The 16,290-nt window shown below is 55.7% G+C and overlaps 5 protein-coding genes across 5 annotated transcripts; 1 reads left to right on the top strand and 4 right to left on the bottom strand.

Moving 5' to 3' along the window:
- Positions 1-453: 453 nt before the first annotated feature.
- DL89DRAFT_220906 (kinase-like protein) lies at positions 454-1,068 on the bottom strand (the record flags this gene model as incomplete). The annotated part of the gene is made up of 2 exons (XM_040884481.1): positions 454-820; positions 878-1,068. Coding segments are annotated over 2 exons (558 nt in total), but the record flags the coding sequence as incomplete, so codon positions are not given.
- A 3,998-nt stretch (positions 1,069-5,066) lies between these two features.
- DL89DRAFT_264844 (uncharacterized protein) lies at positions 5,067-6,314 on the bottom strand. Its single transcript, XM_040886402.1, has one exon. The coding sequence runs from the start codon at positions 6,132-6,134 to the stop codon at positions 5,112-5,114; it is 1,023 nt and encodes a 340-aa protein (XP_040745966.1). The 5' UTR covers positions 6,135-6,314; the 3' UTR covers positions 5,067-5,111.
- Positions 6,315-7,150: 836 nt separating this feature from the next.
- Positions 7,151-7,571, bottom strand: DL89DRAFT_80075 (uncharacterized protein). The gene has a single exon (XM_040892087.1). It carries the CDS (start codon positions 7,437-7,439, stop codon positions 7,221-7,223), a length of 219 nt encoding a protein of 72 aa, XP_040745965.1. The 5' UTR covers positions 7,440-7,571; the 3' UTR covers positions 7,151-7,220.
- A 424-nt stretch (positions 7,572-7,995) lies between these two features.
- DL89DRAFT_320439 (uncharacterized protein) lies at positions 7,996-15,055 on the top strand. The gene is made up of 5 exons (XM_040891206.1): positions 7,996-8,095; positions 8,207-8,950; positions 9,479-9,666; positions 9,847-10,193; positions 10,234-15,055. Exons 1-5 carry the CDS (start codon positions 8,002-8,004, stop codon positions 14,888-14,890), a joined length of 6,030 nt encoding a protein of 2,009 aa, XP_040745964.1. The 5' UTR covers positions 7,996-8,001; the 3' UTR covers positions 14,891-15,055.
- Positions 15,056-15,070: 15 nt separating this feature from the next.
- On the bottom strand, positions 15,071-16,266 carry DL89DRAFT_264840 (uncharacterized protein; the record flags this gene model as incomplete). Its single annotated transcript, XM_040886400.1, has 1 exon — positions 15,071-16,266. The coding sequence occupies one exon, from the start codon at positions 16,264-16,266 to the stop codon at positions 15,433-15,435; it is 834 nt and encodes a 277-aa protein (XP_040745963.1). The 3' UTR covers positions 15,071-15,432.
- Positions 16,267-16,290: the final 24 nt, after the last annotated feature.

Here is a 16,290-nt window from a genome sequence, read left to right as displayed (position 1 = left end):
GCCATGGGGCAAAAACGCACTGAGCGGGCACAAACCGGTTGCCCGAATGGCCTCTTCGGACTGCTGAGGCGACCCAAGGCTCAGGCTACTCGTGGGCAGTGTCTGCGATGGCTGGTTGCTGGCATCGCCCGGATCCGGCGACAGCCACCGCTCACGGTTGCTGGAACTGTCATCAAGCGCCGATGGCGAGTTTGCAGAGGATGGCTGCTGGTGGACTTGGCCGTGTGTGCTGCTTTTAAGCCACGTCATTTCGATATCGCCCCATTCTTGGAACGGCTGGAACTGGACCCGCCGCGCAATCGCATTCACCAATGCATCCTTATCCATCCGCGCAAAGTGCAAGGCAGCTCCGGATGCCCGGGCAAATGTACGGCTGTTTGCAAAAGCCCAGTTGCCGAGCGACGCATCGCCGGGCGACTGGGTCGGTGAGCCGCACAGGTACTGCAGAATTGGCGTCATGCGGAATGGCACTTGCTCAGGAACGCGTGATATGCCACCAAAGTCGAAGCACACATTGAAGTCGATCGACACAAGTTGGCCACGACTGACATCCACAAGTAGGTTGTCTAGATGGCGGTCCCCGAGCCCCAGGATATAGCCTGCCATAGATGACATGGCTATTGTCTTGACCATGTTGCGCGATGCCATGTGCAAATGCGCCGGGCTTAGTGCTGCACCCATGACCTGCCGGTGCAGCAGATTCGGCGGGATTGTGGATACAAGCGTATCGTATACTTCGGCCTGGAGCTCTGGTGGCCATTTGGCGGAAGGCGTGTTCGGTAGAATTCCATTGCTCTTGAGAATACGCGACGCACATTGCCTGTGGATCTGCATCGTTGTTGGCGGCTGGTTGCGGCCATCAGGTCCGCTGGCGGACGCGAATTTGGCCTTGGCGAATTGCGAGTAAATGAAAAACAGCGACGGTGCGTTATCGACCACCTGGATAAGTCCACCCAGGAGTCCTGTGGGAACAACATTATAGACCGCCAGTTGGGCAGAGTGACGCAGTGGTGATGCGCCCTCTGTCTCTCCACCCTCAGCAGAGCGCGCAACACGGTTGAGTCTCATGAATGACTGTATTACCGTCTCGTCAACGCGCAAGTCCTCGTTACCCTTCAGAATGTACCGCTCTTTAGTGATCTCGCCTGTAGCTCCTGCAAAGTGCAATGTCAGTAGCTTTGGCCGTGTCTTCGACGCAATCACACGCAGTGAGCTTCCAACATGCGAAAGGTACCGTGGCTCGCCGCTGTCTACCAGCGATGGAATGGGTATGGCAGTGGTGAACTCGGCTAGCGCGGGACTAGCGTAGGCAGTAGCTAGTTTTGCTGGGGTGTTGAGGGCCATGAACAGCTCATTCCATATGTCCTCTGCTGCACGCAGGCCAGCGTCGGCCACAGCAAGCCGGTCAACAAGCGATCGCAACTGGGGGATAACAGAAATCAGATCTTTCTCAGCAGCCGACAGCGGAACCCGTGCGGAATACTCGTCCAGTAGGCTATATAGCGGCGCCAGTGGAGCCTGAACCGTACTTTGTGAAGACTCCGGCCGCAAGTGGGCCATCAGCGCTTTAGTATATGCGGACTTGGTCTTGATGCACTGCCAGCGAATTCGCTCCTGTGGTAACACCATCGCTTGCTCAGCCGATTTCAAGAACAGGCGGATATCTGCAACCCGCTCAGGCGAGAAACGCCGTAGGAGTTGTGCGGTACGTCGCTGGCCGTGCGTCCCACTAGCTTGCGACTGGTCGGCTACGACAGCATGGAATATAACCACATCTGGGGACGATTCAGACAGGAGTTCAAGAATGCTCAGAGCACTATCGGCTGCAGTCGACATGCTAGTGCTCGGGTCGCGCAGTTCCCTGTAATTGAGCAATCCGAATAGCTGGGGGATAAACGGCGCGAGCTGCTTAGTGGCACTGGTAGTCAATGAATCGGTAACTAGTTGCGGTGCATTCGACGGGTTCCGGGAAACGTCAGATATAAGCGCTGCTGCAGGGTCAAGCACGCCTTTAGCCGAGAATCGGATCTTCCCACGGCCGTGCATGATGGATCCGGAGTAGAGCTGGCTGCGCTCATCGGCGACCAAAGTGTCATTGCAAAGATACAAAACAGCTTGCCTCGCTTTCTCGGTATCCACGCCCTGAGCAACCAAGCTATCAACAGAAATCGGATATGCTGGGTGCACTAGATCGGAGACAAAATCGCCAACAGGTTGCCCAGGACACTGAGCAAAAACCAAGTCGATCCGGCTATCGGCAGGGATACCTGCCCGCACAGCATCAATTATCTTGCGTCTTACAGCAGCATCCTTCCATAGCACAGGTGAGTCTGTGCGACCATTGCTTGCGCGCAAAAGCAAGGTATCCGTAAAAGTGCTCCACCAGCCACGCAGGTGCTTGGAGGCAAACCCACTCACGTCCATTGTTTCCAGAGCCGCCAATACCTGCTGGTGGTGGCCACGGCCAAGTAGCCATCGAGCAGATCGAATCTGGACTGCCGTGGCTGCGCCTGAGCTGCATCTGAGCTTTCCCATCGCCTCCTGCTCGAGCAGTACCGGTGGTCCTCGGCCATCCACATACGAAATGTTGTCCGCCACAGCAAAGTCAAAGAAGCGATCCACTATCTGAATCCTATGGTCACTCCGCCCCAGAAAGTCGCACGTGCTGCGAGAGGGCACAGGCCCAGATAATAGCGCTAGGTCCGCACGCGCAACATCGCCTGTCCGAATCCCTAGGTCGCCCAGGTCGAAGTCTTTGAGTCTGTCCATCGCACCAGTGTCGTGATCAGAAACCGCTAGTCCGCTGAGCTGCGACTCGAGAGACTGCATCTCAGCAAAACTGTCGACCATGTCACCAGCCTCACTGCCAAGCAATTCGCTGACAACAACCCATGGCGCGGCACTGAGCAGTTGTGTATAAATAGCTAGCTTGCGGCTACCTTTGGCCGATTTGCGGTGGTTGCGTGTGAGGTGCTGACATATGAAGACAGCAAATCCGAGATTGCTACTGGCAACTGCAGCACGCAGAAGAAGCAGCTGCACATCCACAGTAGTTAGCGACTCTGGCGCATGCGAAGTCGATACAAGATAGTGGTAGACAAACTCCAGAATCCAATAGATGGTACTGCTTGGGATGTCCTCAGGGAATGCATTGGACGCGTTGTCCGGTTCAAGGTAGTTTGCGAAGAGCGTCAAGCAGCAGGGCGACGATTGAGCCAATCTCATCTGCACTCGAACTGCGCAAAGCAAGTGCCGAAGCGGCAACAGCAGTCTGGATATCCATGAGCACATCACCGCAGGAATTAGACGGCATTGCTGCTCTCAGTGAACCAACCGCAATATCCAATACCGAGCTAGGGAGGCCAAACTCGGTCAAGTGCACATCGTCGCTCATCTGTTTGGGCCAGTCAGTCGTCAAGCACCGAACTATCAGCAGCGCATCCGATCGAGTCATTTCGCGTGCAAGCATTGATGCCACGCTGCTGAAACCAACCGGGCAGCTACTCACAGCTAGCGCACGACCAACGCTCGAAACTGAACCGCCATAGCTTGCCGTTCTCAGTGGATCATATGCAGACGTGCGTTTAGCAGCTAGATACCACCCTTTGCGAACAGCATCGCTCGGATCTCCTAGCAGGCTCTTGATTGATCGCACACTGTCTGCTGACAGCGGGTCCAGCGAGTCATCCTTGGCGATGTCACCAACCATGTGTGCCGCCATAACTTTTGCCGCTGTTCCCGTACCGCTCGCTGTAGCACATGCATGCACTAGGTCTTCGATGCAAAGACTGATATCGCAGTCGTGCTGCGAGTGCAATGCGTAGACCAGTGCAATTACTGTCTCCTGTGCCGATGGCAGCAGCGTGTCGATTTGGCTAATGGCGAGATGGGCGACCAATACGCAGCGCTGTAGTCCGACCTGGCCAAGCGCTTGGTGCGAGATGCATGTTCCAACCAGGTTCAGCAGAACGACCCAAACCCCTGAATCCCGAAACAGCCTAGAATTGCTTGCCAGGATGATTGCTGATACCAACGTAGCTGACGTCCAGCATTCTTCTGCGACCGAACCTCTTGGTAGCGACAGGCTCAGAAGGTGAAGCAGCATATGGATTGGCTCATCGCCTCCCATGACTAGCAGATGCTGGCTGTTGGGATATCGTACCACTGTTCTATTAATGTAGCCCTGCGCCACCTCGAGAATATGTTCAGGGAGGTGGCCACCCACCCTCACATGTTGTGGCCAGCCAGCTCCTGTGCTCGGCTGTTGCCTGTCAGTACAGAACTGGGCGATAGCAAGCGGAAGCTCTAAACACCACGTGCGTGCGAAATTAGCCTTGTCAAGGGCGTTCACAGAACACACTGCAACGCGAGCAATATCCGCCAGCTCCTCGAAAACCGACGTGCCGGCTTTGCCGTCAGACTGATGCTGGGTGCACGACTGCTTCCATACCTGCTGTGAGTCGGTGCTGCCGAATAGTTGGTTGATAATTAATAGTGAATTTGGAGTGTCGCAAGTAGACCACGCCTTTAGTAAGCTGTGCACGCACTGGCTATCTCCTCCGCCCATGAAAGTACGCCCAAGCTTGCTGGTGGTAGAAGTTGGAAAAGAGACGACAGAATTGAGAAATAAGGGGTTGTAGATAAAGGTTGGCTGATTCAGCACATTCCAGAGTTGTAATTCGACAGAGTGTTGTAAAGCATTTGTGAAATTTGAGAACCGGCGAAAGAGGGTGCGAAAGAGTGACTGGACCGCACCCCTACTCTGGCTGGGGCTTCAATCAATCAGCAGCACCTTGTGTGACAATGCATAAGGCCATGGCCGGGGCAGGGCACGCGTCTTTGTATGACAGTTTTGCTGCCAATACGCACAACGAAAGGTATCTTGCGAGCATGTGTAGCCATTGAAGCGCTGTCAAATCCCCTGCCGGCAGAGAAATGACACTGGTGAAGCCAGAAGGCCAAGGGTGGGTCGCTGCTGGCAGAGAGTCCTCCTGGCTAAACAGATAGCTTAGATCACCAAGCGAACTTCACAGCGGCAATCTCTCAGGACCGACAACGTTAAAAATCGCGATATTATTGAGGAGTCAAGGATTACAGAAATCATCAGGAATTCATGGAAGAGGAAGGAGCGTGTTAAGCAGACATGGCACCTGGTTCCGCAGAATGGAGATCACCTCGTTGACAGCGGGCCTAGCATCAAGACCACCAAGCCCAAGGTCCTTGACTAGGCTGTTGACTGCGCCGAGCAGCTGAGAAATGCCTTCGCTGCCTAGCAGGTCGCCGAGGCTGAACACAATGTTGTCGACCACGTTCTTCACCTCGTTGACTGTAGGTGCAAGACCAAGCTTCTTGAGTAAGGGGGTCAGTGCGGACACTTGGGTTGGCGAGAGTCCGCAGACACCACCTCCGCTGTTTGATCCGTTCCCGCCAGGACCGCCTGGGAAACCACCGCCAGGATTGCCTGGGAAACCACCGCCAGGGCCGCCCGGAAGGCCTCCACCAGGACTGCCTGGAAGGCCTCCACCAGGACTACCTGGAAGGCCGGATCCAGGACCACCAGGAGTGAATGGGTCAACAGGACCACCTGGAACACCACTGCCTGGGAAGCCAGGGAAGAACGGATCGACGAGGCCGATAGGGCCCCCGAGGAAACTGCCAGGAGTAACGGGCACATAACCGACACCAGGGATGAAAGACACGCCGGCGAATGGAACACCAGGTCCGAATGGGACATATGGTGCGTGAGGAACTAGCGGGCCGCCGGGGAGTCCATCAAATGAGCGGGCGACATAGCTAGGGCCGGGTACAATAGGTGCAACCGGTGCAACTGGTTCAATAGGTGCAATAGGCTCAACCGGTTCAATGGGTCCAACAGGGACTGGGTCAACAGGAGCAATGGGCACAGGCAGCGGGGGTGGCGGCGGCAGAGCGGAATAGGTGGTCGGCGGCAGCGGGGGAACGTCAACAGGTACATCGGCATGATAAGCAGTGGGATCAAGGGGGGGTGCGGGAACTACATCCTTCTTTGACATGCCCGACCGCTGGCTGTCAGATCCATCCTGGTGCGAATCGACAGGAAGAGCGACAGACGACGAGAGGAGAGCGAGCAGCGAGATGGCGATGGTGAACTTCATTGCAAAGAGATCTACAGAGTAGGGATGCTGGTCTGGGATTGATTTCCGAAAGGGAGGGTGGCGTGATTGCGTTATCGGTATGTGAGATGGTCCGCGGAGGAAGGGATGTAGGGGGTAAGGTAGTGCCGGGTGATGAGCGCGGAAAGAGGTGTAGGGTGGTGTGGTCGTCGGGTTCGGGAGTCGAGAATGAGATGATGATTATTCTAGGAGCGGGATTGCCAGAGCTGCCCGGCTTTATATCAGGAGACATTGGGCCATATCCAACACGTCAGCAAGACCCATCAACCGCCTCCGATGACCAGCAAGCACCAGAACGTTTGTTGACATCCCACTACTGCTAGCCCACCTCCTCCCCCCACCAGCAAGGAGAGACGGTGCATACAGCAAGCCATGCGCATACAGTTGGCTGGGCATTGCGCCACACCATGTGTGTAGAGGATACTACTACTATTTTTCCATCTATGGCAGGCGGTCACTGAAATAACGTTACCAGCAGCAGCAAGCGCGCAGTATGCCTGCCGTTGCAAAGTAACGTCACAACAGCGGTAAAATAAGAGATAGCCAGCGGATGTCCCAACACACTGCTTAGTGGTATTGCTTACGCCATCTGTATCTCGCTGTGCGCCGCTGCTGCGACCTAAAGGTTTTTTTTTTATCTTTTTGTCTTTGTCAGTGGTGGGGTGCGCGACTGGGTGTGTTTGTGCTTGCGGTAATTCCATTTTGGAGCAGCGCGCGTGTTGACTGTGCCCGGCGCCCACTGCCGCAAGCTGCCCGCATGTGCTCCAATGGCATGTATCCGTCCATGATGGCGCTCCTTTTAGGATATCATACGATCGAGAACGAACCAATTGTGATCCACTTTTCATAAGCGTCCCGCTTCGCTGTCTGGCATTTTTATCAAAGGGAAAAATTCTGGGCAAAAGCCAATAATCTCTTCCTGGCTCAGGCTGGTTGACAAAAAGAGGCTAATTGCGAGGCCACGGCCGATTCTTTTCCTTGCTTTTCCACTCCCCCACCTTTCTAGCTTTTCTACCCGGCATACCTTTCCGCCCTGCTTTTTTATCCCGAAGCTTTGTACTCTTATCATCAGACGCCACGCGCTCTACTGCACAGTAGCCCACGCACTCGCAACAAAACCTGCCTTATTATTGCACCTTTGTTTGCTAGCAGCAAACCCCGCCGTCGGACGCTAGTCACCCAGCAGAACGCCTCAGACAGAACCAGTGCGCCTGCTCTTTTCGATTCCGACCCGCCCTCCAGCCACACCACCTGCAGTAGGCTTCCAGAAAGACCAGGAGGTGGCATCACACCCACGCAGTGCTCCCGAAAAAGCTGCTTCCGCTATCTAGTCACCTGATATCCGGAAAGTAAAACAGAGCTCCGACGCAGTGGATACGGCCAACTCGCAGGCAGTAACAGATAGCGCTTGGCAATAAAAGGTAAGGCGCAGCTTAGCCTCTGCAGAATTCTACATCCTCCACGCACATGTATACGACGACCTATCGGAGATATAGGCGGTCTATCGCAAAACCGTGCTTGATGATTTTATGACTTCTCTTGCCCCGAAGAAACGCACTCTTCGCCCTTCTGCTACCGGTCGCAGGTTCGCTTATGCCTTGACTATTTTCATTGACAGCACGCCCTGTTTTCCCATGTCCGTCATCCATGAACATGCCAGAGATCATAGCATGAGCCTCACTAAGCAGCATCGATCTACCTTTCCCCACCTTTTTTGTAGGCCAGCCTCATCCATCAAAAATAGCTCTCTGATCACCGCGCTTGATCTTCCTGTTTGCTTTCGCGCAGCTGGTGATTTTTACGGATCAAGCAGATACACTCCAGCGTACACGCAATCTCCCGCCCACTCATGAATAACCCGAGCAGTGGCGGACCGGCCCCGCGCATTTCGACATACAGCGACGGTACCACCCACCAGCAGCACCTTACTTCGCCTCCCTCAGGTCGGCCACAAACCCCAAATCAAGCACCATTCGGTGGCGCAGTTGACAGCAGCCGTAGTGCAGGGGCTGACAACCGATTTTTAGTGTCGCTCACGCCCACATCATCTGTAGCTGTTCTCGGGCTGGCTACCATGCGATACGGCCAGGGCACAGATCAAAACAACCTCTCGATGGCGCAGCAGCAGCAGCATCAACAACAACAACAGCAGCAGCAGCAGCAACAGCAGCAGCAGCAGCCGGCGGTATCGTTGGCTGACAGTCTGATCAACGAGATGACAGCGGTTAACGGGCTGGCAGCTAACGCAGTGAACAGCGGTGGATCGGCTATGGATCAGCTCTTGTACAACTACAGCAACAATGCTGCCAGCATCTCAGCAACACATAGCAACATCCCATCGGCACCGACCGCCTCCTACGGTGCGGGCATGCATCCGGCCACCCACAACTTTGCTAGCAACCTTATGCTCCAGACACCAGCATCGCACCAGACATATCTGACGCTACAGGGGAGCAGTAACAGCGGCAGCAACAACCCAACTGACCACGGCGGCAATAACGGCGTCGACAAATCGGCGGGAATCTTGATGGGCAGCATGCCACCATCGCTGGCTACTGACCTGTCGAACTTGCCAATTGGCCGCTACTTCACTGCTCTTGGATTTCAAAACCGGCAAAATATGGAAGGCGCGGTTAAATCGACCTCGCAACAGCAGCGACAACAGCAGCAGAATGTGGCTGCCGCGCTGGCGCAGGGTGGCATAAATCCTGCGCTGCCATTTGTGCCAATGCTAGCCGTGCCAATCGCCACTACATCAACAACGCCGGCTATCTTTGTCAATAGTGGGCACCTCAAAGGTAAAGTCAAAAGGGATTGTCGCGATTATGTTTTATTGCGTGTCCTTGCGGTGGGAATAATTTCCAGGGTGTGCGCACGATGAGTACTTGCGTACTACTTGCCCAGCGAGTGCAATGTTCTTCCGCCGTAGCAAGACACGCCTGGCGCCCTTCCCTATTTTCGGCCATTGTTCGCCGTATAGAGCGAGGGAGAAAAGATGCATCTCGATTGTGTGAGAGGAGCCTGCTCCTTTCGTGTTCACAGAGTGGCGAAATCGGGGAGGCAAAGAAAGCCATACCAGGTTGGCAGCATCAACAGACCCTCCCGCCCCCTACCACCAGTCCGAGGATGCCTCTCTCCTTTCCCTTATCGCTTTCTCTTGTATATATCTGCACTGGCTTTTTCTTTTTTTCTTTTTTTTCTTTTTGCATTAGCCGCCATATCTGCCTATTCATTGTTGATGCATCTCTCACTATAAAAGCTCCCCTTTTCTACTCTACCGCTAATGCCTAACCGTATGCGGTTCCCGGACGATTTCCTTACTGTAGAGCAGCCCGTTCGGCGACAGACACTGGCAACGCCAGCACCTTCAGCAAATGCACATACTCAGCAGCAACAGCAGCAACAACAACCACCACGGAGCCGGCAATCGCTCCTAGTATCAGAAGCGGCACTATCGCCAAGAACAGCAGCGGCAGTGGCAGCGGCAGCAGCAGTGAGTGCGGCCACAGTCACAGTCTCGGCTGAATCGCAAATAAACCCAAGCACTATTGCTGGGCGTGGGCGTGGTAAGATCCGTGGGCGTGGCCGGGGACGGGGGCGTGGCCGGGATATAGACGGCCACCAATCAATAGGCACTACGCATGGTCACCAGAGTACTGTACCAGCGGGAGCAGCGCACGCTTTTAACAACGAGGAGCCACCGCCGATAGCCTCGACCCAGAAGATTCAGCACAACAACAGCAACAATGCTGACGTCGATAATGGCGGTGTCGTTCGCATGGAAGATCTCGCTGAGCGTGGCGCAGTGATTGCCGTCAACGGAAACTACCAGATCCCCGGCGACCTACTGGCTACTGGACGGAGCTCAATGACAATTGGAGCGGCTGTAGGCAGCGACAAGCGCCGGTTCAATCTGAAATGGCTGTACGACTACCCATGGCTGCGCTTTGACCCGCAGGCCAATGCCATGATGTGTGCGCTGTGCAAGGACGGCAAGCGTGCGAATCAGTTTGCCAAGCGTGGCAGCCGCAACTTTAAGACGTCGGCGCTGGTCGACCACTCTACCAGCAACGACCACCAGCGGAGCGTGGCACAGTTTTGGTGCCCCGTCCTTTGGGCCCGGCAACCCCGTGCTTGTCCTTATCGATGGCTTGTGGGCTGCAGTGTCGCCGACCTCCTCACTCGCAACTGGCTCGGCCAGTGATCATAACAAGCCACTGCAGACAAATGTCGTGCTGACACAATCTCCTGGCGAACTGCGCCCAGCCACTTCGTCGCCACGGCATGCCCCTAGTTCGGCGAATACGCCTCACGCCAGCGGTATGAATACAGCTACCAAGCCTGGTCCACCACGGCAGGCCGGTGCCTCGCAGTCTCTCGAGCTTGTCAATCCCAGCCAACATATGGAGATTGTGTCCGAGATGCGTCATTTTTCAGAATCGTCTACAGCACCAACACCTCACCAGCACCAGCACCAGCACCAGCAGCAATTGCAAAACTTGGCAAGAGTCAGTGGCGCCGGGTTTCCACCACACATGCCACAGATGTCAGAGACTGCAGAAGCATCGACAATCGTCGTAAACCACACGCAACAGTCTTCAGACGGCTCAGTTGTCGTTTCAGCCCGGACACCCGCAGCTCAGACCAATACGGCTGACTCGACAAATACCGTCGACACGTTCAACTCTGCGTCACATATGTCAGAAGATCATTGTCACCCCGCAGCGGCCACGCCTGCACCCGAAGCGCCGCGTGGCAACCTTGTGGTACGTGGCGCCAGCCGCACCACAGTGTCGTCATCGGTCAGTAGCAGCAGCAGCGCAATGATGGAGGAGAAGTACATTAAGGAGTTCAATTTTGCGCTGCAGGCGCTGCTCCAGGCCATGGATCACAATCTCCCGCTGTCATCGGTCTTAAATCTGTACAAGCTGCAGCTCGCTCCGGCACCCATTTCGACCATCGGCTCGACTGGCGCTGCAGCCAGGAGCAGGGCGAAGAAGGATGACGTCAGTTTGGCAGGCGCTTTGTGCGATGGCATCGAAGCTGCGCGGTCACTGCAGCACGTGGTGTCGAGTGAGGTATTGTCGCTAATTAAGGATGAAGTCAGCGAATCGCCAGCTTTCTCGGTGATCATTGACGAGGCACCGATCCGCGAGCACAACAGTCTGGTCGCACACGTGTTGCTGTATTTGCGCTATCTGCGCCGCGACCCATTGTCTGAGACAGGCGAGCTTGAGGTAGCAACACGCTTCTGGCGCTGCGTCCATCTGTACCACGAAAAAGACGGTCGAGTCGCGCGTCGTGACCCTATCGGCATTGTCATGGTACTACTGAGGCGGGCCAAGATCGACCTTGATCGGCTGGTATGCATATCGTACGAGCGGCCAACCACAGCGGGCTTTAACGCCATGGAGCGTCTTCGGCTGCCGCATGCGCTCCATTGGCACGGTGTATTTGCATATGCACATTCGCTTTCACCTCAGCTGTATGAGGAAATTGCCAACAAGTCGGATGACTTTGTCAGCTTCTCGATGACGCTGATGGACCTGTGTCTGTTTGTGTACTCGCACCCTGGCAGCTTCGCGTTTTTGGGCATTGATTTCCAGGAGACCCTCTACAAGACGCTGTTTGAGATCCTGCTCACCGACACTACGCGCACCACGCGCCTGCCTATCTCGCTCATGCCTACGATTGTCATCACCATTGCTCGCAACATTTCGCAGATCGTGGTCACGGTAGCAGCACTGGCCAAGGTATCAACAGCTCGCCAAGCTCCATCAAGCCTGGATCCGTCGCGCAGCAGCGTGGTTCCCGATACCGGGGATGGCATCTCGCCGTCGTTGACTCGGTCGCCCAAATCGCCGCGTGCAGCCATGCAGATCCCACTCCCGGTTGTTGACATACTCATGTCTTCAATGGGCAGCTCGTCGAGGAGCGGTGGGAACCGGTGTCCGCTGCCAGACGTCTTGTATGAGCACTTGAGAGACTACAACTTCCTTGGCTGCTTGCACTTTATGGCCGACATATTGCTGCAGGTCAAGCCGATCTTGGATCTGGGCAACCACCTGGAGCCACCTAGTCGTGCGTTTGCAATGCAGACCAACTCGGAGGACAAGCCGAAGAAGACGCTGGATCAGCTACAGCGTCTGTGCGTCGATACAATCCGTGATGTAGTAGACTCGATTAGCCAGATGTATGGAGATGATCGTCACGACGAAGAGGACGACGACGAAGACAGCTCGATGCAAGTCGACAGGACTCCCCCCCAGGTGAACGTTGAGTTGGGAGATGACGACTATGCTGGCCATCATCTGAACGAGTTCATGCAGCTGACTACCCGGAACAATGACTCCAACGAATGCACATTCCGCAGCTTCAAGCTGTGCAATTACTCGAAGGATGAAAGCCCAGCACGCCTGATCGAGCTCATTCGCACTGCGGCAGCGGCGATCTTGCAGGACCTGCACGTGCGCTTCTCCACTGACGACCTGGACTCCCTGAAGGCGATCTCTGAGCTCTGGAGCCCGGACAAGTACCCAGCCAAGGCAGAGGACCTTGCTGTCTTTGGCAACATCCATCTGGCCCAGTTTGCAGAGTCGCAAAGACAGCGCGGCTCGGTGCCAACCATCTCAGGCCTTGGAGTGCATGGCTCCAGCGGCAACGAGCTCGGCATGAGGCCACCAATGCAGCTGGTAGATATGCGCACGTTGGTGGAAGAGTGGAGGCTGTTCAAGGCAGAGGCATACAAGGAGCTGGCACAGCGTCGTATGACCGCGATAGACACTGCATCGGCGGAAAAGGTCAAGGCTGAACACACGTACCGTGGCGCCGACGATGACGAGGACGACGACTCGGAGCCCAGGCCTCTGCATGGTCCGTTCTCAACAAACGAAGTACAGGCAGTGTACCGCGATATTCTGTTCCCCAGCAGCATGCTTGCTCCTAGTCGGCGCCGGCTGCGGTCCTTGGAACCTGATGAGCGGCAGGTCTATGCTCGCCGGCTGTCGGCAACACCGCACTTGTCAGCCTCTGGTGCCGAGTCACACCCGCCGCCGCCCATGACAAAGTACCCGAATCTGGCCAAGCTGTCCACTGCATGGAATGTGCTACCGCTAGCGACTTCTCCAAAAATCTACGAGTTCCGCAAGCGGTACGAGAAGCAGCTTCTGCGCATCTGCCACGAGCAGGCCGAGAACAAGCTGAGCTCGGTGAACTTTGACATGGGAGAGACTTTCTCTGAGCTGCTGAACAAGCTGTCGTCGTCAGGCCCGTCCAAGAGCAAGAAGGTCACCGTGTATGACCTGCTGCAGAACAGCAAGGTTGAGGTTTCCAAGGACATCTCGGGATACGAAGAGACAGTCAAGGGCATCGAGCTCACCGGAGTCACCGTTGATTACTTCCTCAAGAGCCTCGATGCGGTGACTATGGCCCTCGACCACCGTCTGCGCTTGCTATCAATAGAGTTTGCCTCATCTCCACTGGCCGTGGCCAAGCACCCTGGCGACTGCCCCAAGTGGCTGCTCAATTCGATGCGCGGGTACTGGCGCCTGGTCTGTCGTCCGCCAAAGCCCACTGCAAAGACATCGCACCTGTCGAAGGGCAAGAAGCTGCTGGCGACTGGTGCATCGGCCGCCTCCAATTCACTGCCTGGAAACGACGGCAGCGGCCTTATCGGCAGCGCTTCTGGATCGAGGCGATCGGCGCTGGCGGCTGCAGCAGAGACGCCGGCTTCGCTGACGCCTTCAATGGCATTGAAGAGGCCGCACCACTACCTGGTAGACAGTGTGGCTTCCGGTGACATTAGTTCACCATCGCATGGTGTGGCCAGCGCAAAAGTAGATAGCCCGACAGCGAAGAGCGTGCTGGATCGCACTGCCAGTATAATCCCAGATCTACAGAACCAAACACCGGATATCAGCACTTTACCCCTGCTCGAAGCCCTGCTGTCTGACCCGTCGACTATCCCGCAGGACCCATCATCGGCAGCGATGTCTACGCAGACCATGCCTTCATCTACGTTCCCGTCAGCCAGGAACCATGCGTTTGCAGCTGAGCCCAGCAATATTCCGAGCGACGATGCCCAGTCGATTGCAAGCATGCCGCCGAGTAAGCGCCAAAGACAGCTCCCAGATCGCATGACCAGCGGAGAATACCGTAGCTACAGCCATATGGGTACTATGCACCAGCCGGGCCAGCTTTTGGCAACTGATCAGTCGCAGCAGCGGACAGCATCGTCGCTAGCCGGTGCCATGGATATGGATGGAAGTGACCAGCATGACACAGAGTCCTTTGGAACCACTATCGCGCAGCTGGTTTCGAACATGGGGTTGGACCCAGTCACCACGCAAGTGCTTGCGGCTACTATATCTAACCAGTCGTCGCATATCCTCCCTCTGCAGCCTCACGACTCGTTTGCTGGCTTGGCCATGCCCGCTGGAAGTAGCCACGCCGACTCGCTCTCATTCTCTGGTGCAGGCAGCGGAATGTTTATGCCTGCCGAGCAGCAGCAGCAGCAGCAGCAACATCAGCAGCAGCAGCAGCAGCAAAGCTATGGTGCTCAGGTTGCACTGGCATCGCAGGCCGCTGCAATGAACATGTCGTGCATGCCTAGCCTCCCCAGTGCATCACTCGACATATCCAGAAACCCAAGTCTCCAGCAGCTTTCCACATCGCTACCTGGCAACAGCAATCCTCTGCCACACACTGCATTTGATTTCCAAGCGCAGCACCAAAAGTAGGCGATGTCGCTCTCACAACCTGTAGACATTGTCTTTCTAGTGAGGAGGCTCGTCTTTCGTACTCGCAATCCAACTTATACACTTCCCAATACACATTACTTTTCTAGACGTTAATAGCCATTTCTATATTTGCATGTAAACTGTCCATGTAGATTGACAATCGACACATCACAATACATAGCACGAACAAACCCCATGATTCATGCGTGCATACTACTGTTATGTTTGTTGAATGTGTGGGGATTTTAAGAGAGAAAAGGGAATAGACGAGCTGCGCAGGGGAGTTTTCAATACGGTCGTCTGTGCAACTTATCAGAGGCTAGACTCTACCTCCATATCGTAGGCTGTAGCGGGGCTCTCGTTGGCGCCTGGCTTGCTGTCACCTGATTCGGCCGACATGACTACGTCAGGGACAGCCGCAGCGGGCGTGCAGCACTACTTAATCGAATGGTAAATGAGTATTATTGAAGATAAACAGTGCTAGTCCTTATATTGAGCCAAGGTATCCGGTTTGGCCACTATAGGAGCCTCCCTCTTCCACTCTAGGGCTTAGGGAGGAGGGTGTCGAGCAGGCATGGAACCTGGTTGTGGAGGATGCTGTTAACAGCAGTGAGCGTATTTGACAGATCAAGGGGTGAGCCGAGGAGGCCGTTGACGAGGTTGTTGACAATGCCACTGACACCCTCCGGGCCGTTGATGGCGGGACTATTCACCAGATCGCCAACAGCATCGGTCAGATGGACAACGAGCTTCTTGACACCATCGACAGTGGTATCGAGACCGAGGCGCGTAAGGAGTGGTGTGAGAGCAGAGATCTGGCCAGGGGAAACACCGCAGTTGGCGGGGTTGCCAACACCGCCACCGTTGCCAGGCCCACCGTTGCCAGGACCACCATTTCCAGGGCCGCCGTTGCCCGGTCCACCGTTGCCCGGTCCACCATTTCCAGGGCCGCCGTTGCCCGGTCCACCATTTCCAGGGCCGCCGTTGCCCGGTCCACCGTTGCCCGGTCCACCATTTCCAGGTCCACCATTGCCAGGACCGCCATTTCCAGGGCCGCCGTTGCCCGGTCCACCATTTCCAGGGCCGCCGTTGCCCGGTCCGCCATTTCCAGGTCCACCATTGCCAGGACCGCCGTTACCCGGACCACCGTTGCCAGGACCACCATTGCCAGGGCCACCATTGCCAGGGCCACCCGGACCACCGGGGAAACCGGGACCCCCATGGCCGCCATGGCCACCAGGGAAGCCGGGGAAGCCAGGATAGACGAACTCAGGGACAGCGGCGTGAGGACCATCGTAGTCGCCACGACGAGTAATTGGGGAGGCAGCAGTGCACGTGGCAAGGACGGCGACAACGAAAGTCGAGGAAAGACGCATTGTACTGATTCAGATGAAGTATGG

Source organism: Linderina pennispora (assembly GCF_002104995.1).
Source record: "Linderina pennispora strain ATCC 12442 chromosome Unknown DL89scaffold_2, whole genome shotgun sequence".
Classification (NCBI taxonomy): domain Eukaryota; kingdom Fungi; phylum Kickxellomycota; class Kickxellomycetes; order Kickxellales; family Kickxellaceae; genus Linderina; species Linderina pennispora.
This window is presented reverse-complemented; position numbering and strand designations above follow the sequence as displayed.